A 22,358-nucleotide genomic window follows, 5' to 3' on the forward strand; every position below is an offset into this window, starting at 1 on the left:
ATACTAGGCCAATTCCAAGATCACTTCACATATAGAAGGTTAAAGTGCCGCTAAGAATTAAAATCTTCATGTGGTTTGTCCACAAGGGAGTGATCTTGACGAAAAATAATTTAATTAAGCAAGTGGATTCAAACATAGCGAACATCTTTGGATAGGAGTATCCGCATTATTATAGGCGATGCGTCTTCGAGTTGCCACAACTGTTGGTGCTTCGAGCTGCTTTCATAGCCGTCATAAAGTTGCGCCTTTTTGCGCCTCTGCGGTGGGTGTTCAGATCATATTAAGGGCTCCTTTGATTCAAAGGAATTCTATAGGATTTCTGAAGGATTGAAATCCTTAAGAATTTTTCCTATGTTGGTCCTTTGATTCATATGATTGGATCTCATATGAATTTTTCCTATGGAATCTTTTGTACTACATTTCATAGGAAATCTAACATCCACTCCAACCTCTTTTTACAATTACTTTGTTTTTTCTGTGCCATCAAACCCTCCATGCTAATCCTGTAGGCTTCATGTGTGCATGCCACTCCAACCCTATACTTTTCCTATTCCTACGTTTTGAAAATCCTGCGAATCAAAGAGGGCCTAAGCGGATAGTTGCTCGAGCATGCTGGTTCATAAGAGCAACTCCAACAGAACCCTGTATGTAAAAAAAAATGTGCACGGAAAGTTTGGGCAAATGAAAGTCTCCCCTCTAGTTTACGGGAAGATGAACTCCTCCTGAAGTTTTGGTGGCAAGGAAACCATCTGAAACTTTACTATGTGCGTCGCCGCCTTGCTGCTTCAACGCTCCGCCACCCCCCGTGCTGCCGCTGCACCGCCATGAAGCTACTCGCCGCCGCATCTCGTCAAACCATTTACTGGATCTCACAAAACTTTAGAGGAAGAGGTTTACGGGATCGGACAAAAAATGATCTTAGGAAACTTTTGCTAAAATTTATAATCATCCCGTAAAACCATTTACGCCAAAAATTTCTTGAAAATTGTTGGAGTTCCCACTAATGTCAACTGACTTTGCGTGCCAATCCTAATTCCTAAGGACACAAAGAGCACCCAGTGTTGGAGACACCCTTAGCCCTGCAATATCCCACTCTATATCATATTGTACAACGTAAGAAAGTTTATGTTGCTACAGTATTGCATTTGGCCCTTCTTAATATCCAATTCAGGAGGTCTTTGGTGGGGGAACGGTGGACTTCTTGGTTACACTTGGTCCGTAGATTGATGGCGGTTCAACTTCTAACCAGGCAGATACCATTTTTTGGAAATTATCAGCGAATGGTAGTTTCTCTGTGAAGTCTATGTACATGGATGTAATTAATACTAGGCCAATTCCAAGATCACTTCACATATAGAAGGTTAAAGTGCCGCTAAGAATTAAAATCTTCATGTGGTTTGTCCACAAGGGAGTGATCTTGACGAAAAATAATTTAATTAAGCAAGTGGATTCAAACATAGCGAACATCTTTGGATAGGAGTATCCGCATTATTATAGGCTATATGGAACACCAGGAATGGCATGATCTTTAACCGGAAAAACTTTATCAATTTTTTGCAAGTTATTTACAGAGCTACTGCTTGGATCCATACGTGGTCGTTACTCACCCATGCGCATTTCAGGGAGCTTTTGGATATTGGATGCAACTGATGCGAGACAGTAGCATGGGTTATCTTCAACCGATTTGGACGGCGAGCTACTAATAGGCTAGGTGTATAGGCATCATGGCCCGTTACTATTTTCGCCGGATGTGACACCTTTCAATTTCATTTTCTTTTGCTCCGTTTGTGAGCCAGACTTTTGCAATTCAGACTTGTTTGCATACTTGTTTTAATAATAGCTTCATGCACTACTCTGATGCAGAGGCCGGAGGTTATCTTCCTTTTCCGAAAAAAAAACCTAATGTTGGTTTCGTCTCTATTTCCTTGTTAAACAGTTGGTTGTCACATGCGGAGTCACAATAGCAAAGAAAATTTACGCTGCAATTGTCATTTTTTTGTTTGAATGTATGAATTTGTTTCTCGCTTCTTTTACAACATAAACGGCGCTACCTATACATCATGCGACTCTAATGTTTCAGTGGTGAAATATTTTCATTTATGTCGAAGAGGTCCTAGGTTTGACACAACATCTCAACATTGCACCATGCATGGGTAAAAGGCTTGTCTTGTATAATCCTTACTTGGGCCTTATTTGGCGTCGGAGCTTCAAGCATTGGATCTGTCCTTTCTTAGTCTATTTTATTTCAACTGTTAGATGCCAATCCAACAACCTAAACCCCTCATACTGTTTATCTTCGTCCTGATTTCCTCCATCCTGTTAATCTAATCTCATCACCGACAACCTTTCAGCAACCCCCTCTACCACTCTTGAACCCGTCAACCACTAGCTCCCCTCCATTGGCGATGTCGTTGTTGTGTCTTTCTCGGTTCCGGGTCGCTATTGCTCGGCGCGGCTTTGTCGCCTTCACTGAGTTTCAGACAAAATCGACTAATCACATTGCAATGTCAGGCAACCGGTAAAATAGCAAAATCGAACAAAAAACATGTTTCATAACAACATTTTTTTGGTCATATGTTCCTGAGCGTAAGTTAGTCAGTGGCAGTGAGCGTAAATTGTCGGGAATGGGAGCCCCAAAAGCGGCACCTCCGTGCCCGTCAAACGGCAGTCAAAGTACGCACCACACTCCCGAGTCCCGAGCTTTAACTGTGTCCCCCATCACTCTCCCATCCTCTCGCACTCCCACGCCCGCCGCCGCCGCCGCCGCCGCCGCAGATCTCCCTCCCCCGGCGCGCCGCCGCCCCCGCCGCCATGGACTACGAGCGCATCGAGAAGCCCTCGTTCCCCACGCAGGCAAGCACCCCCCCTCCCCTCCCCCCATTCGCGGCGTCATTGTCCCTCTGGCTTTTCCTCCTCCTCTCTCGGCGGAGTTTGCTGACGCGCGCTGCCGCTCGCTGCCGTGTTGTTTCGCCAGGGCGGGGGCTTCTCGCCGAAGCGGCTGCGCGCGATGCTGCTGGGCGTGGAGAGGCGCCGCAAGGACGCCGGCGCCGGGGACGACGACGGGGAGCCGGAGCAGGAGGAGGAGTACGGCGCGGTGCCCATGGCCTCCGTCAGATCCGACGACGACGCGCGCAGTGAGCATTTCCCCTCCCGCTTTCCTGCCATGGACGCCTGCATTGCTCGATTTGGAGCATTTCATCTGTCAATTTTGGGCCCACTGTACTGTTGCATGATATTTTTATGTGTTCCGTTCAGTCAGTACACGCTCTCCATTACTGAGGCACAGATTGAAGTACTAGAAAAAAAATTAAGCTTACATTCATCAAAAGGATATGCCTTCACTCTTCAGAGTTCAGTATTCCCGAGGTGAAATGGGCACTTCTCATGCTTGAATTAGTTGCATGAGAGGCTCTGGTTAAGCTCAACTAAAATTGAGAGGCAATGGTTGCTTGAAAGCAGAACCTTTTTCTTGAGATTTCACAGTCTGAAACTGTGGCATTGTTTTTATGTAGGAGGAGGTGGCATGTGCGAAGAATACAAGGACGTGGACGTGGTGAGCACCATGTCAGGATCTTCGTCCTCGCTGGACACCGGGAGCGGGCACCGGTCGCGAGACTCCCACTCCATGGGCTCGAGGTTCAGGGTGCCTGAGGAGGACTCGTGCGACTCCGAGAGCGTGGCGTCCAACTTCGAGTTCCACAAGGAGCGAGGGGCCTCTGCTCGGTCTGCGCCCACGGCGGTGGTCGCGCCGTTCTCCAAGCCCCCGCCGTCGAAGTGGGATGATGCCCAGAAATGGATCGCCAGCCCGACGACGAACCGTCCCGGTAGGGCTGGTGGAGCTTTCCCAAGGAAGATGGAGAAAACTGGCTTTGGTGGAGGGAGGCTGCCGGCGACAAAGGTTGTGCTGGAGGCCATGGAGGAAATAGACACCAAGAGGATCGATCCGAGCCAAGAGAAGAGGGAGATTGGGTGGCAGAAAGCGGCGAACTGGGCCACGCCGGAGCCCTATCCAGAAGTGGAGCCTTGCACAAAGTCTGCACCTGGTGCAGAAAGTACTATAATTGATTCAGCTGGTAAGTAGTGCACTCTTTATGTCATCATACCCCAGCTCCTCCACTTCTCATAAAGTAGTTGGTGGTGCTATATGTGATCTGATTAATTCTTCCGCTAAGATATGATTGCATTGCCTCTTATCATTAGCTGAATGGAGCATTAGAACATGGAGGGCTCCGCACATTATCTGTATCACAATTCTTCCAGTATCATTCAAAATGATAATTATTAATTTGACAATGCACAGAGCTTGTTAGCAATCCAAAACTTCAGTGAACTGAACACAATGTGTGCATAGACGAATGCATATATTTTATTTGTTTGTTTGCTTCTTTAGATAAAGCTGTCAGGTGATGTAAGAATATGAGCCAGATTTGCGATAGCATAGTTTCATTAGTCTTCCATAATTCACCATGTACACATGTCTCTACAGTATGTTTAATTTCATAATTCACCATCTAGCCTGGATGAATAACCTATTGTATGTCCAGCTATTAATTCAGTTGGTATGTTATGTAGGTGACAACTGACAAAAACACCTTTCTCCTCTTTTACAAAATGTACATCAGATTCTATCTACCTGCATACTTTCTATCTGGAAAGTTAAAAATCATGACACAAGTGAATAATTTTTGAACTTGTGCAGTTACTTTGAGCTGTGATTCATCTACCACGCTTCAGAGTGCCACTGCATGCATACCTCCCCCACCAACAGTCCGGTCAGTATCGATGAGGGATATGGGTACTGAAATGACCCCAATTGCAAGCCAAGAACCATCCCGGACAGGAACACCTGTCAGAGCAACAAGCCCGGATTGCTCTCGGCCAACTACTCCACGAAGGACATTGGGTATCAATGCAGTTGGCGCTACTATCAACCGCGGTGAATGTAGCAATGCAGATTTAAGTGAACAGGAGTTGCAAATGAAGACTAGGAGAGAGATAATGCTTCTTGGCACCCAGCTAGGTAAAACCAGCATCGCGGCATGGGCAAGTAAGAAGGAAGAGGAAAAGGATGCATCGCTTTCTCTCAAGACAGTGTCTTCAGACCAATCTGCACAAAATGCAACCGAAGTCCGTGCAGCTGCCTGGGAGGAGGCAGAAAAGGCCAAGTACTTAGCAAGGTGCTAATACCTAAGTGTATGTCTTCGTCCATTAAAATCGCTGGGTACTTGGTGACTTATTATGTCGCGGCCCTTATTCTGCAGGTTTAAACGAGAAGAGATCAAGATTCATGCATGGGAAGATCACCAGAAAGCCAAAATCGAAGCAGAAATGAGAAAAATTGAGGTTAGTTTTTTTCCTGCTGTCCAATTTCAGATTCATTTTCTTCCATCTAAATTTTTTGGCAGAAAATGTTCATTTTACCACTTGATTTCCAGAAAATCATACTTTTGATTCACTAGTGATTACCCTGTTGGTACCATTAGTACTACTAGTATACATCATGTTATGGCACATGGACTCCTTTGGCAGATGAACTCCTTCAACATTTTATATCTAAATTCACAGTGCATCCCTTTAGATTGTGATCCCCTCTGCTTAGCACAGAGCTGTTTATTGTACACTGAGTTACTGGTGACAGCACATCCCTTTATCTTGGATTTGCAGCAGTATCGTGCTCAAAACAGAAAAGGAGTAGAATAATGCCTTCATTTCGATGAAAATATAGCAGAGGATAACACATAGCTCCAGTTCATCAAAATTTCCTACACGCACCATTATCTTCCTGTCAATTGGATATATGCCATAGCAACTCAAAGTATCTTCTATTTTACTCCCTCCGTCCCATAATATAAGTAACTTGCAAAAACGTCTTATATTGTGGGACGGAAGGAGTACTAAATAAAAAATTGAGGTCTACTAGTTTGTTTGTGTTCTTGCTGGTACAACTGCTGTTATTTTGGCCAGATTTTGCTGTATGTCTGTCTTTTAGATATCATGAAATATGTGAGACTGGGATGTCTTTTCCTTTTCTTTGTGGAGGCACCATCTGTCCATGTCCAAGTTTGTAATAGACCCATTGTCCGTATTAATGAGTCTAGCATGATTTCTTTTTCTCAAGGTCGAGGTGGAGAGGATGCGAGCCCGTGCGCAAGACAAGTTGATGAGCAAGCTCGCGTCCACGAGGCACACCGCGGACGAGCAGCGAGCCGCCGCGGAGTCGAAGAGGGACCGCAGCGCCGCAAGGACGGCGGAGCAGGCAGAGCACATCAGGAGAACCGGGAGGATGCCGCCCTCGCTCGGCTGCTGGAACTGGTGCTCGTAGCCGTAGGCCCGGAAAAAAAACAGCATGCGTTGCTCCTGTCAACTAGGGAATGGAATGAATGGATCTGGCACCGTAGAATCTTCTTTCTTCTCTTTTGATTGGTTCAGTAGATATGTGAGACGAGAACAGACCAGCTGTAAGTTGTAACTATGTGTATGTAAGTTGCGAGCTTTCTTGCCTTGTCTCATGTTTCTTGCATTCTTCAGTGATGCTGAGATTTCTGTTCAGATCCGTATGTACATTACAGACAGTGATTTGCTTCCAGATGGGATGGTGACAAGATCTGAAGCCTTCATATGTTCAGATTCATCCAGATAATACAGTTAAACACCGGCAAGAGCACAACTGTTTCCTTCTGGAGATTGCAAACTACAAGCAGGCCAAGGAGATGACAAAAAGATAACTAATTTTCAGTCTGTAACCAAATTCTCAGATGATCAAGATCAGAAGATGATATCAACAATGTTTAATCAACTCTGTCTTATAGTCATAGCATATAGGAGGGTAATATGAAGAAGATTAAACAGCACCAACCCAACTTAACAACAGCAGCTACTACATTTTTCTCCAAGACAGCATAGCAGCAAGGCTTCATTAACTCCATACATCTGTGAGATTGACACCGATGTCTTATGATCATAGCATAGAAGGAGATAATCTGAAGATCAAACATCGCCAAACTAAGCTACCAGTAGCTAGTAAGTACTTCTTGAGACTGATAAACGACACATGGCCTCCATGTGCCATGTCCATTGGAGGAACGAGAACAAGATCAACAAGCAGGAGCATATTATGAGGCGGCTACTCGAACTTCTTGATGAGGGAGAGGTCGTTGAGCATCTTGTCGACGCGGTCGTCGCTGTCGAACCTGCCGCCAGGGACGAGGGAGGGGACGAGCGCCTTGGCCTCGTCGGCGGTGTCGGGGCAGAGGTTCCCCAGGGTGCAGAGCTCGAACTCGACGAGGCTGTAGCGGGAGAGCGTCTCGCGGACCTGGCGCACGGCGTCGGGGTTCTTGTAGCGGCTGAAGCGCTTGACGTAGGCCTGCGACTTCTCGAAGACCTGCGAGACCTGGTCGGCGCCGCCGTCCGACATGTGCTGCAGCTGCTCCCACTTGTGCTCCAGGATTATCGCCACCTCGCAGTTCATCAGGCACTTGGCCTTAAGAAACTCTGCGCAAAGAGAAGAAGAATTAGAGTGGTGGGGATTAGGGTTTGTTGGGCGGATCTCCCCGATGAAACCCTAGGTGGGGTCGGGATGAGTGGGGGTGGAGAGACGGACTGACCTTCGCCGATCTTGAGCTCGGCGGCGTTCTCCTCCTCCTCCATGCCGGACATGGCTGCTGGCGCTCTCGATTTCTTCTTCTCCGGCTGCTCCTGCTGCTGCGATTCGGTTCGGCGTCGGGAGAGGAGACGGCGGGGAGGGGAAGAGGAAGGGGAAAGAAAAGAGGGAGGCGGCGTCGGGTAAAATTAGTGGGCTGGGCCTGGGGTCGCGGATCTGATTCCTGAACGGGCCAGGTTTCCATCGGACTGGGGAAGGAAACTGGATCGCATCACACCGACGGGGCCACGTCGGGTCGGCCCGCTGAAACGATACTCTGCATTTCATCGTCGTCGCCTCATCGGGCCTGCCGCTGCCGCTGAGAAGAAGCCGGCGGCGGAGAAGAGAACCAGACGGTGGAGAAGAACCAAGCAGCCAGGAGGCTGTCGCGGCAGCTCCCTTCTCGGCATCAACAAGTGCACGCCGGCCTCGCGTCCCCGACTGACTATCCTGGGTTTCGGTTTCCTCTTACTTTTCTAATTTCAATTTCGAACTACAAATATGCAAACCCATGCAACTGTTCCTTCTATTGTGAAGTCAAGTGCTGACACCAGGTACATTGTAATTTACTCGACCTGATTTTGTGCTGATATCTTGTGTTTCCCCTGTGAATTGTGTGTGACCTCACCTCACAAAACCAACAATCAGTTTTGATCAAGTTGTTGTTCTAGATCACATGGGCTTGTGCACCCCACATATTGGCAACGAGCATGTGTACTTCCCAGTTTTAAGATTTTGTGATGCTGAGAAAAGTTTACTGCAACATGGAAACCAACATATGGAACAACATGGAATTAGCAAAACAGACCGATGGTAGGTAGCTGCCGATGGTAGGTAGAAGTATGTATCTGGTGGTTTGACTAACGTTCCTTGTTTGAGTTGTCGAAGGAGGCCAAGAAGATGTGCTGGTCGGTCTGATGGCTCCATGTTGGTGGAGTCAAAGACATCGAATGCCTTGCAGCCCATTGGATTTCCCATATTTGTAATGAACATGTCCACCTCTACTGCCGTGGCGGTCATCAGAGTTTCGATGACCAACCAGGGGAGCTGGTTTTCCAGCAACATGATGTCATTCTTGATGCAACCTTGGTTGGAGAGGAAGAAACGTTGCAGCGGTGACGGAGCTGTCACTTCTTCTTCTTCTTTCCATGAATATGATTTCATATACTGCAGCAAGAAGCAGGCATCGTGAAACATCATATCTGCAAACTCTTGTGGGCTAACTGACACCGCATCGGCGGCATATAGTCGGCGGGCCTGATCTGCGACGGCGAGGACCCGCCCATACATCTCCTCATATGAATGGCCTGAGTCCCTGGTGAAGATGTAGGCAGCCACACGCTTCGCCTTTTCCATCCCCTGGAGGCGGGGCAAGCCGTGGTGGTAAGGGCCAATGGCCAGTGCCATCGGGACGATGAACTGATCTCCGATATCAGCCAAGCTCGCAGGGAGCCTATGGATCTTCATTCGCATCTCGAGGGATTCCGCCTCAAACTCTTCTACAAGTATCCGTATTTCCTCAGGCATCCCTACATCTTCTCTATACTCCACAGCCTCCATGGTGTTGTCACTCTGTCTGTGGCTAGAGCTAGAATTATCAGACAAATCTGCCATCTCCTCCATCTACCCCTCTTTTTAAAAACTTCCTCTCCTTTCTTAGTAGCTACTAGCTAGTACTACCACACTACAACTCAGTACTTAAGACCTGCAGCTCGAACCTACATTATATAGCCGGGTTGCTCTTGCTGTGCTGTCTAGCTACGTACCTATCTAATATTGATATTGCTATTAGTATTGTTATATTATAGTACTAACTAACTAAAATATGGTTCATACTACAGTCCAGCGCAGCTCATTGCAAATTATTCTTATGCACGCCTAGCTACCTGTCTAATATTGCTATTGCTATTACCTACTATAGTATTGTTTGTTACACTTGTAACTAAAATATGCTTCACACACTAGTGTCCACTCCAGAGTACTAGCTCATGGGAAGTTCATTCTACGTGAATGTGACCGCTTTGCCACTACAACAAAAACTGCCAGTAGAGACGTCAAATTTCATACCTAGAGACATGTTATTTCACCTCTAGGCAACTGTAGAGTCATTTTAGTAAAGCGTCTTTGGAGCGGTCCACGTCCTCCCATGGACCGTCTCAAACCATGTAGACACGCTTATGAAGCGTCTTTACATGACATGGGACGCTATATAGGAACGTTCAACATCGTGTCTACACAGGTAGAGGTTATGATAGACACGCTCATATCACGTCTCTACTCACATAGACACGTTTCATTTGCGTCTCAATACCATTGAGGCGCTTCTATAAATACGTTCATCATGGGCCCGATGCTTATACACGTTGTGTAGAGATGTTATACTTATCTTTAAATATACATAAGTGACTCGATACAAATGGAATATTTTACTTTAAATATGGTTTGATTTATTTCGAATTTGTATTTCATCATTTCAAATTCGATCATTTTATCATGACATGCCGCACATGCAGATTAATCAAACAATATCATTATATGAAGGAACCATTCCACGTCATAGATTGCATTTGCAAACATCGCGTTATCAAAATTGACAGGCTGAGTTCCCCTTAAAAAAAGGCAAGCTGAGTGGAGCAATTAGCCCGAACAGATACATACACCGAAGTTCAAAACTGAATATTAACAGACATTCATACAGAACATGCAAATAAATAAGAAAATATCCTATAGTCTAGAACTATGGTTCTCATTAAGCTAAAATATAACATAAGCCACAATACTTGTTCATTCACAGACTGTTTCATCAACTGATCCTGGCTCCTTCAGTGCACTCCCTTTTCAAATCCTCAACTACCCAATTACTCCTAGCTCCCTTAATGCACTCTCTTTTGAAATCCTCAACCGCCCTGAAAATGAAAATGAACAATGTTTTAGACAAGTGCAAGATAAGATGTTCTTTGATAAATTATAAGAAGTGTATCATACAAATGCTTCGTTTGAATGGTTGGCTTAGTTTTTTGTACCAAAAAGCCACAAAGATTTTATATCACTAAAGTATCTTAAATGTGGATATTGGAGCACACTCGATGCTTGTATGGAAACATACTTACATGTGAGCAAGGCCAAGCAAAAACATAACCAACATCTCCTACTGGTTGGAATTTTTCATATGGTCTAACCAGTTCACATCTCCTAGATTTGTAGAGCCACGGACAGAGAATGCAACATACTCCCTCCGTCCGAAAAAGCTTGTCCCAAGCTTGTCCCTCAAATGGATGTATCTAGCACTAACTTGGTGCTAGATACATTCATTTGAGGGGCAAGCTTTTTCGGACGGAGGGAGTACTGCTCTCCAAGCATGTTTCCTTCAACCACATATGTTCTATCTTTACCCCCTAAAGTTCCATTGGTCATGGGTTTGTTTTTATTTCTCAAATTGATTGAAAAGAACAAGACTTCAGTCTTATCCCAGTTTTGCAAGAAATGAAACATTGTTATTCGTAAAACTGGGAAGATTTCACTTTACGCAAAGAAGGACAATTTCATAGAGAATTAGACCAACTACAATTATACAACTGTTTGGATACCCAGCATATATGTACCTGCTTAGTGACTTGGTGAAGACCACCTAACTTGGCTGCATTGCTATTTTCAGTATGAGCATTCTGCAATTAAATAGGAAGAGGTGTGAATGGAGACACATAATCAGCTCAAGAATGATAATTTCCAGGAGTTCCGATATCATGTACTAGGAATGCACTAAGTAGCGTTATTCTACACATACTTTCGGTCTTCTTAGATTAAGGTTTTGTTACAACATAATAATTTATTTTGAAAGCCAAACATGCATGCATGATGCAAACAAATGAAGTACTCGTCATGTAAACTAGAAGCGTATGCATGTTCTGCCGTACCGGCCTATAGTGCTGAGTGATCTTGCGACATTGTTTCCATCATATATTCATTGTACTATAATGTAAACCAATGCTAACATGCCAGGCCCGGAACAATTTAAGTTCATTTATGTGATTATAAATTATCAAATGTAACAGTGACCATAAATCAATGAATTATGACATGTTTGATCATAGTATATCAATTGCTAGCCAACATTTGGAAGTTAAAAAAACATTAATCATGAGCCAAATAAACAGGGAAGTTGACTTCATGAATTTTGTCATCAAACTGCGTGAGCAAAATAGTTTGCCATCTAACCTTACACCTCCAGTCCATGATTCCTTTGAAATGCTCTCCCCTCAAATGGGCAAAGAGATGGTAAATGATTTGCATGCTTTATCAAAGGTAACACCTGCTGGGCATGAAAAACATGACCATTTTGCAGTGTCAGGAATGACAACATGATTAGGCATTTATGTTTCTCCTTAGAGATAGCAAGGCTAGTAGGATGTTGAAGTAGCTAAATAATGGACGCTGAATGAAATCAAATCCTGCGCTATAGGCAGAATTAAACTACGAGATAATATTATCAATGGCAAATGATAGCCATTGTTAGATAAGAACTGCAAGATAGCAGAAAGAAGAAAATCCTCTCTGCAAACAGGAGAAGTAGAGCCAAATCAGCAGAGTAACACCTATATAACTCTGTTATACTTCTGAATATATATAGTGAGCATTTCATTAAGCAAATAATTAGCATATTTGAATATTATAACTGATATAGTTGGTTTCCAACTAACAAATATTTCCTCCCGATCCTTTTTTTTGCTGAACTAGATATACTATTCATGCAATCATGCTCATAACAAAAGATACATTATCGCTCTATTCTCTAATTCACTAAGGTAATGAAGAAATTTCAAGTAAAATATGTTCTGTGATCTTTTTTTTTGCCGGGTGAAACATAAATGCTATGTGATTGTTGAATACATGGATGCAATCAAAACATGGATGCGCCATTTTCGTGTCCCCTGTCTATCAGATTTTACTTGGTTGTGTGATGTGAAAATTCTCAACATGTTACCAGTTTTCTACTAACTTCGAAACTTAATTCCATTTGTTTGAATGCAGAGGGACATGTGCGGCTGTGGGCTGTGGCTAGACCAATTTGTACTTGCCAGAAAGTAGCAACTACAAACAGACAAGGGAGGTGGCTAGACAGACCTGTATGATCGCATCATTTGAGATCAAGTGGAGTGAGTCCAATAAATAGCGCTCGGGCATGAAACGTCAGAGGTGGAATCGTCCGCTGGTAGCTCCAAGGCAACAATGTTGATGGTCACCAATCCCTGCCCGATGTCTAGAGTTTTGCAGCCAGGGCCGCGCGCGAGGACGGATGGCAAAACGGTGACAAGGAGCGGAGCCAAAGGTGGTTGCTGGCGCCCGGCGCCAACACTACTGCCCCGCAAAGCTGTCATTGCCACGCAGCAGGATGTACGCCAGACACGACGAGCACCGTCCAGGCTGGTAGTTTTTCATCTCTCCCCATGATCTGTAAGCAACACGCAACCCAACCGAGAAGCAATCAGACCGAGCGAACATGCAAACTGTATGTACGCCCAATGTTCAGAAGATTTTTCTATTGATGTGACTCCTACCAGGCTACCACGGAGCAGAGCACCTGCAGTTTGCAGAGTTGAACAACTAAACTTTACAGCGATTACGCAGGAAATCAATTTACTACATAAGTATGAGATACTAGAAGAATTTGAGGATTTTCCGTACCATAGCTTGAGCGATCAGATCATAATGGGCAGGGGAACGACGAATCTGGGGTGGCTACCCTAGGCGACACGGATGTACTTCCGTGCTTGCTCTGCATATTCCACCAGTAGGTTGAAGACGAAGTTGTTCGTTGCAGCAGATGCTTCCTTCGATCTGCCGCCCAATCGCCGCCGCCGCCCCTGAGGCAACCGCTGGCTGGTCTCTGTCCCCCAACCTCCGCCGCATCCAATCGCTCGCTGGCCACCGAGTCTCCCTTGGTCCGCCACCAAACGAATCGATCGCCGCTCCTGTGTGGAGGCGATGCACATCACCGGCCAGGGAGGTATCCCATTAGATGGATCTGGAGGTTGAAGAAGGAGATAAGTGGGGAGATGGCGGCGTGGGTGAGAGATAATATATACGGGGAGATATTTTCTGGCGGCAAAAGGAAAATAAGAGCGCCAAGGGCCAAAATAATTTCCTCCAAACGAAATGCAGGAAAACTTAATTTTAATCATTTAGAAGAATGACAATTTATTTCTATTACATAATGATATGAATTTCATGCTGTGGATATTGATATTTTTCTAAAAACATGGTCAAACATGCATTAGTTTGATTTAAAAAAACAAATACACTTTAATTAAATGAAGGGATGGGCCAGTGGTCATACACTCTGTTATTATTTTTTGCACAAATGCCATTAAGAAGCACACATCAGGGCCCGCGTCGCTCCACAGACAACCGCCTCCTCCACCGTCTTCCCCCTCACCGCTATCGTGGTGCAACGCCGGAAAAAGCCTGTGTGACAGCGGCAGTTCATTGATTTTGAAAGATTTCATCAAATTTGGAAAACAATTCATCGAATTTGACAAAAAGTTCATTGAGTTTGAAAAAAAGTTCACCGAGTTTTAAAAAGTTCATCAACTTTGAAAAAAAGTGCATCGATTTGAAAAAAAGTTCATCGAATTTCAAAAAATTCATTGATTTTGCAAAAAATTCGTCTCCTTTGAAAAACTTTATGAATTTAAGGGAAAAAGGTAGAAAAAAAAGAAAAGAAAAAGGAAAGGAAACCGGGAAAACAGCTGCCATTTTTGCATTTATATAAAGAACAGACAAAAAAGGATAGTAGCACATGGGTCATCTGATCCAACTGGTTGGTGTGTTCGCTACTTGAACTAATGAATGGGGTTCGCACCTTTTTTGTGTATTTAAAAACAGGAAAAGCAGACCAGTAGAAGGAAGTGGGCTGGCCCGCTATAAATCCGAGTGTACAGCGGGGGGTGTGCGCCTAAATGACCTATATTTAGCGCTTGAGGCGCTGAGTAGGATTTGGCAAAAAAAAACTGAGTTTTGTCAAGAAATTTCTGTTTCATTTGTTGGCAGAGACGGGCATGTCATTTCCGATTAGTGTTTTGTCCATTTTATTAGTTTGATTCTATTTACAGCCTACTATTGCAAGATTATATGTTATTACTCTTAGAAAAGATTATAGATTATTGTTAAACTCTTCTCTAAGCCATAGGGTCGTCTTCTAAAACGTCTCAAAAATCGTCCCTACGTATTTACACATCAAAATAATAATGAATGTGATGCACCTATAAAGGTGAAATTTGTGACGTTATGCACATCGTCCTAAAAAGCGTCTCTACATAATAGATACTTCCTAATGTAGGGGCGAATATAAAAGCGTCTTAGAAAAAGCGTGCCTATTGACATGTTTTTGTTGTAGTGTGCAGCTCATGCCAACATGTGCAAACCGCATCTCTCCACGTTCTTGCAGCGACTTGTTGCCGATAATGGGCCAAAACAGCGTGTAAAAGGACTGATGATCAACATGTAGTCCTTGTCCCATCCTCGTCAAGAAGATCCACGCCGTCTGCCCACGCCTTACGGACGCCATCGCCTGAGTAGTTTCCCGATTGCCGGCTCCGACGGCGTTTTCCGCTTCCTCGTGCCGCATGCCGGCTCTGGAACGAGCACACGTTCTCCAGCACCGCACATGTACCTCGAGGATCCAGGCGGCGTTCGCGGCGCCGACGTACTGCAGTCACCCCTCACAGCATCGCCGAAGTATATGGTGCCATTGTCGTGGAAGACGAAAGCGATGAATCCTGGATAAGATCTCGGGGCTCTTGACCTCAGTTCTCAGTGGAGTTGTAACTTACGGAAGTTCTTCGGACTCTTAAACAACACATCACTACACGGTGGGTCGGGAAAACAACAGGGCCGACGGCGCCTGTATGGATGATCTAGGATCGCGTCCCGACGTGGACATGATTCGGGGGTGTAGCTCATATGGTAGAGCGCTCGCTTCGCATGCGAGAGGCACGGGGTTCGATTCCCCGCACCTCCATTTTTTCTCATTCTTTTTCTTCATTTTGGTGGCCTACTAAATAACGTTCTCCATTTTCATTCAGTTTTTGCAAAAACGTGTGATCGTTTTTGAATCTCGTGAACATTTTTTGGATGTTACAATTTGTTTTTACAGATTTAAAATATGTTCATGACATTAAAAGATGATCACAAGTTTTAAAAAAATATGTTCACAACATTTTTACAAAATGTTCATGAAATGTAAAAGATTGTCCGCGCAATTTTGAAAAAAAATGCTCATACCATATAAAAAATATTCATAATTTTTTTAAAGTTCTACTCCGTAACATTCAGCACAATGTTTGCATGTTTAAAAAAATGTCATGCCATTTTCAAGATGTTCAACATGTGTTTAAAAATGTCCGCTGTATTTAGTAAATCTTCAACATGTATTCAAATAAATGTTCAACGTGTATTTCTGAAATGCTCAACATGTATCTAAAAATGTTCATTTTCTATTAAAAAATGTTCAATGCATGCTAAAAAAATGTTAACATGTATTAAAAAAACAAATAGGAAAAAAATTGACGACGTTATGACCTAGGGGAGCCTCACCTCTCTGATTGCTGGCCCGAGCACCCCTAGTTTTTTTCCGCTCTAGGCCATCAATGTCTGCTAAAAAGATTCAAGGAGGCTTCACGTTCAAGACAAGGAATCCGTATTCGTGGAGGACCCCTCCACCCAGGGGCGTAGCCAGGCCCCAGGCATCAGGGGCCTTGGCCTGGGGCGTGGCTAGGCAATTCTTTGTGTACTGTAGTTGATTTTGGCACTGTAGCAGGCATAGACACTGTAGCTAACCAGGTTGGCCCGGGGCGTGGCCGAATCCTGGCTACGACATTGTCTCCGCCAACATAACCGACTAAGTCCTTGTAGCCCTAGGGACCTTGGTGTCCTATATAAGTCGGCCCCAAACTAATCGATAGAGATCATACAACCCTGTCGGCCCCAATCACCATGTACACGAGCAGGAGTTGGGTTTTGTCTTGTAAGAAGGACCTGAACCTGGGTAAACATGGTCTCCTATTTGCCCTCTGATCTGCTCACCCTGTCGGAATACCCTACCGATAGATCTGCCAGAATCAACTCCGACAGTGGTGGCCATATAAGTCCTGGGTGGTAAACTTAGAGATTAAATGGGATCGCCAATTGACACCAGCGTGACCTACACGGACCCATCTTATTTACATAAGCCTTATCGTAAAACAATGTAACGGACCAGAGGCAGAACCGGGACAAGCATCAACAAGGAAACATTTGGATTACGTACCATTTATGAGTTACGTTTTCAAATCATATACTTTTGTTTATATAAGTCTTATAAGCTCTTTTATTAAGGAAGATACACTCGCCAGGAACAATGTTACGGGTTTCGAATGTATTCAAGCGTTGGCTGCGGAGGCAGAACCGGACCTTCCAAACAAAGTTACGATTTCCAAATTGGAGTTTCCTGCGTCTACCGTCGGCTACCCGAACCTAAAATTGTACATCTCCAACTTATAAGAAGCTCTTGGGGCTCCTGAAGAAAATTTTGTGTCGCTTGATGATCATGCAATCGGCGACATACTTCAGCTCAACACAAACGAGAACGAGGTTTTGAGTAATTTGATTAATTGATCTTAATTTATCATGAACTTAGTCCTGATAGTATTTGCGTAGATCAATAGCTTGCGTATAGCTCCCCTGTTTTATTTTTGATATGTTCCTAGAGGAAACTAAGTTGAAAAACCGTTTCAATCATAAGGAATCAGTCCGGACCACATGGACGAAGAAAGAGGTGGTCAAGTGATAATCCCCAAGTGCAAGGAATCATCGTAGCAATTTCCAAAGGTGAAAGTGATAAGTATGGAGTGTCGAATCCACAAGGAGCTAAAGGTAAGATCAATATTCTCTCAAGTCGTATCAGCCTTCGTGGCGTTGGCGCGCCTTCGTGGCAACATCCACCTCTCTAACGGTGACTAGCTTCCCTCCAAGGAAGTGAACGTCGGGATACATCATTGTCTCCGTGTCTTCGGTTATTTCTAACCCTAGCCACTACTTGTGGTTTACTTTGGTCCCCCAACCACCCCCATCCGCACGGGAGAGTGACTCCCAGGCGATCTCCACTTACTGTCCGCGAGGCCTGGGGTCCTCCTCGGTGGCCGTTTTGGCAGCCATTTGGGTGGAGAGGGTGGTGGCATTCGGAATAAAGTCCCGACCACGATGAGGTCTCGTGGATCTGGGCATTCGGGTCATGCGAGTTGGAATCTCCGTTGCACTCATCGTTGTGGTGGTGATGTCGAGTCAGGGTAGCAGCCATGGGGCGCCCCAAGTAGGAGGAATCCTACTTGGGGTCCTCCCCCAATTCGGCCTCCCCCCTTCCTTTTTTGCCGGGGACAAAAGGGAAGGGGGAAGGAGAGAAGGAGGGGGGGGGGGCAAACCCCTTCTCCTCCTTCAATTCGTCCACATGCCTAAGGGGGGTGCTGGTGGTGAAAATGTTGGGAAACGTAGCATGCAATTTCAAAAAAATTCCTACACACAGACAAGATCTATCTAGGAGATGCATAACAACGCGGGGGGGGGGGGGGGGGGGGGTTGTCTACGTACCCTTTGACAACGCGGTTGATGTAGTCGAACTCTTCGTTTTCGACGCCATGAGCTTAGTTGTTGACTCGACCGGCCACCTTGGCCTGCTCGAGAACTACGCTCCGACCTGGATCATCTGATTCAGCAATCTGGAGTACGTTGCAAATTCACGCAGCAAAGCTTGTTCCCCAAGGCTTAGCATCATCCCGGGAGCACCAAGCCAAATCTTTTGAGTAGGTCTAGGAGCAGCATGACAAAATTTTCAAGTAGGCCCGGCTTAAGATGGCGTAATAATGGTGGCCCATGCAGGCCCACGTGGTGAACTCAAAGATCTAATGGGATCACCAATTGACGTCGGCGTGACCTACGCGCCCATCTAGACTTTTGTGTTGCGGCGTCATAAGCTTCGTCGCCGACTCGACCGACCACCTCGGCCTGACCAAGGACTATGCTCCAGGACGGACCATCCGATTCAGAAATCTGGAGCACTATGCGGCGAGCTGATTCTCCAAGGTTTTGCGTGATGCTGGGCCGAGGAGAAGGTTGCGGAAATTCTGTTTTTCATGATATATGGCACAAAAGTCGTCCTCCCAGCGACATTAAGCACAATTCCCCTCGCATATCTCGGTACATGGAGAAGGATGCTCAGTAGGAGTGTCAGGACGACTTGTATGCACTAGAGGTTAAAGCCGAGGGCCATGCGGTGATCTATGTTTTATAAGGCTGGTGATAGTAGGGAGTAACTTAGACTAGTAACATGCATATGTTACTATCTCTATAGTGCATAGTATCATACTCCCTCCTTTCCGGTTTATAGGGCTTATCTCAAAATTTTAGTTTTTCCATTTTATAAGGCTCAATTTGATTGTTTCCCATCACATGTTCAGACTTCAAGGTGCATTAAATCATTGCATGCAAGTATTAAGAGAAAACCGACCAATGCATGCAATTAATGCATTCGTAAACATAATTTTTTGAGTAAAACAAGAGCATTAATTGGGTGCTTTTGCAAACTACAAAAAATATTCCACCACTCATCATCTATCTTAGTTGGTGAGATTTTTGAATTAAGCCTTATAAACCGGAAAGAGGGAGTAGGTGGTCTCATTTATTGCCATTCATGACACATAGTAGCACCACATTTATTATGTTACGGTATCTATCTATGTTACTATAACCATCTCTCTCTTCTTTAATTGTCTGCCACATAAGCATGTTTGCGAATCCCAAGTACATGATACTACTTATGTTACCCCCACTATGGTCAGCCTAAGCTAAAGGAGAGGAAGGATCAATTCTTTGCCGACTATTTTTGGTCGGGTGCTCGCCCAAGCCATGACACCTGGCATTCCTTATTAAGAAAATGATGGCGAGTTTCTGTTAGTGGAAACTTGGCAAAGACAACCCACCGTCGACGTCGGTCACGACACTACCAAGTACCTTCCAGGTGGACTCGACAAAGGTCACACTTGGTCGAGTTACTTTTTGTCGTCGACTCCTTTTTCCTTGGCACCTGGAAAATAATTATGTTTACCGACTTCATCTTCATACTTGGCGGAGTACCTTGACTACTGAGCTCCCGATAAAAGAAACTTGACAAACCTCCAGTAGTGCAAGCTTGTGAACCCGCATAGTCAACAAGCATTGATAATTTCCAATTTCAAAATGTTGTTCTTCCACCATGTACAAGTTATGTTGAGAAAATTGTGCGCAACATAGAAACCAACATGGAAATAAGTTTGCAACATGGATCGATACAACCATTGCAACAAACAACGTTTATTACAACCAACAGAGTAAATGTAAGCTAGATCAATCAATATATTTCGAATGGAATTCTGATACAAGATATTAAACAAAAAGGTTTAGGATATAATAATTGGTGCCATTGTAATTAACCATAGCTGGGTTACCTTATGGCATGGTTATCTGGGTATAAATGGCAAACATCGATTATCTCGTCCTAGCTCACAGTGCTCTAGTGTTGCTTGAGAGAATAGATCGCCTTAAAGATCCCCTCAAGAACACCAATGATGGAGAGCAGAGCGGCGATGGCTTTAGTGTTGTGGGAAACAAACTTGCACACAATAACCCGCAATCACCTCCTTCGCTTGCAATCTTGGATACCCCCCAAGATTTTAAAGTAGCAGAGACCGGGGGACATTTGTTGGGCAAGTCCGTTGAAGAATTTGAGGATTTGCTTGTCGGATAGTTCTCCTTTTAAGAAACCCTTTGATCGCAGCATGTGCACATCCTCCTCCCGAACCATGAGCATTGCAAGGACGGCGATGAAGGAGCAGACAAAAGTATCATCAACATTCTGGGAGCTAGGCAAGGCCGTGCATACCTCAAAAGCCACCATGCTGGCGAGCCAGGATGACCTTATACGGTCTAGATTCAGTGGCGACAGGAACAATTTGTCGAAGAGGAATCCTTTCTTAATTTCAATGTCACCAAAGTTATCAGTTTTGTCGTGTTCTAGCTTGATACCGATCCCTTCAAGTTCCATGGCGCTAATAGGTACCGACTGCCGAGGTTACGAAGAAGGGTAGTGGATCCGATGGTTTGACTAACACCTTGTTTGTGCAGTCGTATGAGGCCAAGAAGATGTGGTGGTCGGTCTGATGGTGCCATGTTGATGTAGTCAAAGGAGGAGGCCAAGAAATACCTGCTGCTCATTGAATCTCCCATCGCTACAATGAAGTCGTCCACGTCAACTTCCGTGGCGGTCATTAGAGCTTCGATGACCAACCAGAGGAGCTGGTTTTCTAGCAACATGATATCATTATTGATGCAGCATAGGTTGGAGAGGAAGAAACGTTGCAGTGGTGACGGATATCGTGAATCTTCTAAGTGTGAAGCCAAGTGCATATACTGCAACATGAGGCATGCATCGTGAAACATCATATCAGCAAACTTACCTGGGCTCATACCTGAGACTGTGTCATCAGTGTATATGCGTCGGGCCTGATCCGTGACGGCTAGGACCAGTGAATACATCTCCTCGTACGGATGACCCGAGTCCCTGGTCAAGATGTAGGCAGCCACGCGCTTCGCGTTCTCCATTCCCTGGAGGCGAGGCAGGTGTTGGCGGTAAGGGCCATCGGGTTGACGAACTGAGCTCCCACATCAGCAGCCAAGCTTGCAGGGAACCTATGGATCTTCCTTCATCTCGTTGGATTCCTCCTCAAACTCTTCTACAAGTTTGCATATAGCATCAGGCATCCCTAAATCTTGTCTATAGTCCACGACCTCCATCGTCCAGCCAGCCTGCCCGTGGCTTGAGCAAGAATTATCAGACAAATCTTTCATATCTACTTCCTTCTTTCTTAGTACCACACTACTACCTTGTCATCTCAGAGATATGTAGTCGGGTTGCTCTTGCCGTGCTGGCTAGCTACCGATCAAATATTGCTATTGCTACTTGTATTGTTATACTTCCTCGTTTTTATTTACTCCGCGTATTAGCTTTAGTCAAAGTCAAGCAAGCGTTGTAAACTTCGACAAAGCGGGCTAAGCTTTCCCTCTCAAATTCCTTTCTAAAGCGGGCAGCACATTGCCTAACCGTCTCCGTCCCTGCCCTGTGGGGCCTACTTGCTACCTGTTCCGATCAAATATTACTATAGCTACTTGTATTATTATACTTTCTCCGTTTTTATTTACTCCGCGTATTAGCTTTGATCAAAGTCAAGCAAGCTTTGTAAACTTCGACAAAGTTTGTAGACAAAAATATTAGCATATATAATAACAAACCTACCATTAGATTTATTATTGAATGTACTTTCACATCATATAAGTTTGTTATCATAAATGTTTATATTGTTTTCAATAAACTTGGTCAAACTTTACGAAGTTTGACTTCAGTTAAATCTAATATGTAGAGTAAATAAAAACGAAGGGGTACATTGCTAACTAAAATAAAATATGGTTCATACTACAGGCGAGAGCAGCTCATTGGAAGTTATGATATATGTATGAAACAACCTTGCAGCGAGTTGTTTAGCCGCCTATGCCGTCCGATAATAGGGCCAGCTTGTAAAGGATACCGAGACAACGTTTCCTTATGTTTGTTTGTCACATAAAATATGGATAGGGTCTCTCTATGTCACATCTAGATGTG

General features: G+C 44.7%; 3 protein-coding genes and 1 non-coding gene across 4 annotated transcripts; 2 read left to right on the forward strand and 2 right to left on the reverse strand.

Annotated features, from left to right (window-relative positions):
- The first annotated feature begins 2,687 nt into the window (after positions 1–2,687).
- LOC125513269 (Remorin family protein) lies at positions 2,688–6,507 on the forward strand. Its single transcript, XM_048678341.2, has 6 exons — positions 2,688–2,853; positions 2,975–3,134; positions 3,513–4,073; positions 4,700–5,177; positions 5,262–5,343; positions 6,119–6,507. The coding sequence occupies exons 1-6, from the start codon at positions 2,812–2,814 to the stop codon at positions 6,320–6,322; spliced, it is 1,527 nt and encodes a 508-aa protein (XP_048534298.1). The 5' UTR covers positions 2,688–2,811; the 3' UTR covers positions 6,323–6,507.
- Positions 6,508–6,773: 266 nt separating this feature from the next.
- On the reverse strand, positions 6,774–7,768 carry NRPB4 (RNA polymerase II, Rpb4, core protein). The gene is made up of 2 exons (XM_048678342.1): positions 7,605–7,768; positions 6,774–7,491 (listed from the first exon to the last, which is right to left on the reverse strand). The coding sequence occupies exons 1-2, from the start codon at positions 7,654–7,656 to the stop codon at positions 7,124–7,126; spliced, it is 420 nt and encodes a 139-aa protein (XP_048534299.1). The 5' UTR covers positions 7,657–7,768; the 3' UTR covers positions 6,774–7,123.
- A 543-nt stretch (positions 7,769–8,311) lies between these two features.
- Positions 8,312–9,307, reverse strand: LOC147963568 (UPF0481 protein At3g47200-like). Its single transcript, XM_087529619.1, has 2 exons — positions 8,505–9,307; positions 8,312–8,396 (listed from the first exon to the last, which is right to left on the reverse strand). The coding sequence occupies exons 1-2, from the start codon at positions 9,260–9,262 to the stop codon at positions 8,312–8,314; spliced, it is 843 nt and encodes a 280-aa protein (XP_087385745.1). The 5' UTR covers positions 9,263–9,307.
- A 6,276-nt stretch (positions 9,308–15,583) lies between these two features.
- Positions 15,584–15,656, forward strand: TRNAA-CGC (transfer RNA alanine (anticodon CGC)). Its single transcript has one exon. It is a non-coding gene; the product is annotated as a tRNA-Ala (tRNA).
- The last annotated feature ends 6,702 nt before the right edge of the window (positions 15,657–22,358 follow it).

The sequence above is a fragment of the Triticum urartu genome, chromosome 6A (assembly GCF_056163025.1).
Source record: "Triticum urartu cultivar PI428250 chromosome 6A, HENAU_Tu73, whole genome shotgun sequence".
NCBI classification, from domain to species: Eukaryota; Viridiplantae; Streptophyta; class Magnoliopsida; order Poales; family Poaceae; genus Triticum; species Triticum urartu.

Excerpts from the sequence above, each read along its gene's own strand:
- LOC147963568 (XM_087529619.1), bottom strand. The coding sequence starts at position 9,262 with ATGGAGGAGATGGCAGATTTGTCTGATAATTCTAGCTCTAGCCACAGA. Across the intron at positions 8,397-8,504 it reads CGACAACTCAAACAAGGAAC|TAAACTTTTCTCAGCATCAC; the intron begins GTTAGTCAAACC and ends TCCATGTTGCAG.
- LOC125513269 (XM_048678341.2), top strand. The coding sequence starts at position 2,812 with ATGGACTACGAGCGCATCGAGAAGCCCTCGTTCCCCACGCAG. Across the intron at positions 3,135-3,512 it reads ATCCGACGACGACGCGCGCA|GAGGAGGTGGCATGTGCGAA; the intron begins GTGAGCATTTCC and ends GTTTTTATGTAG. Across the intron at positions 5,344-6,118 it reads CAGAAATGAGAAAAATTGAG|GTCGAGGTGGAGAGGATGCG; the intron begins GTTAGTTTTTTT and ends CTTTTTCTCAAG.
- NRPB4 (XM_048678342.1), bottom strand. The coding sequence starts at position 7,656 with ATGTCCGGCATGGAGGAGGAGGAGAACGCCGCCGAGCTCAAGATCGGC. Across the intron at positions 7,492-7,604 it reads CGAGCTCAAGATCGGCGAAG|AGTTTCTTAAGGCCAAGTGC; the intron begins GTCAGTCCGTCT and ends CTCTTTGCGCAG.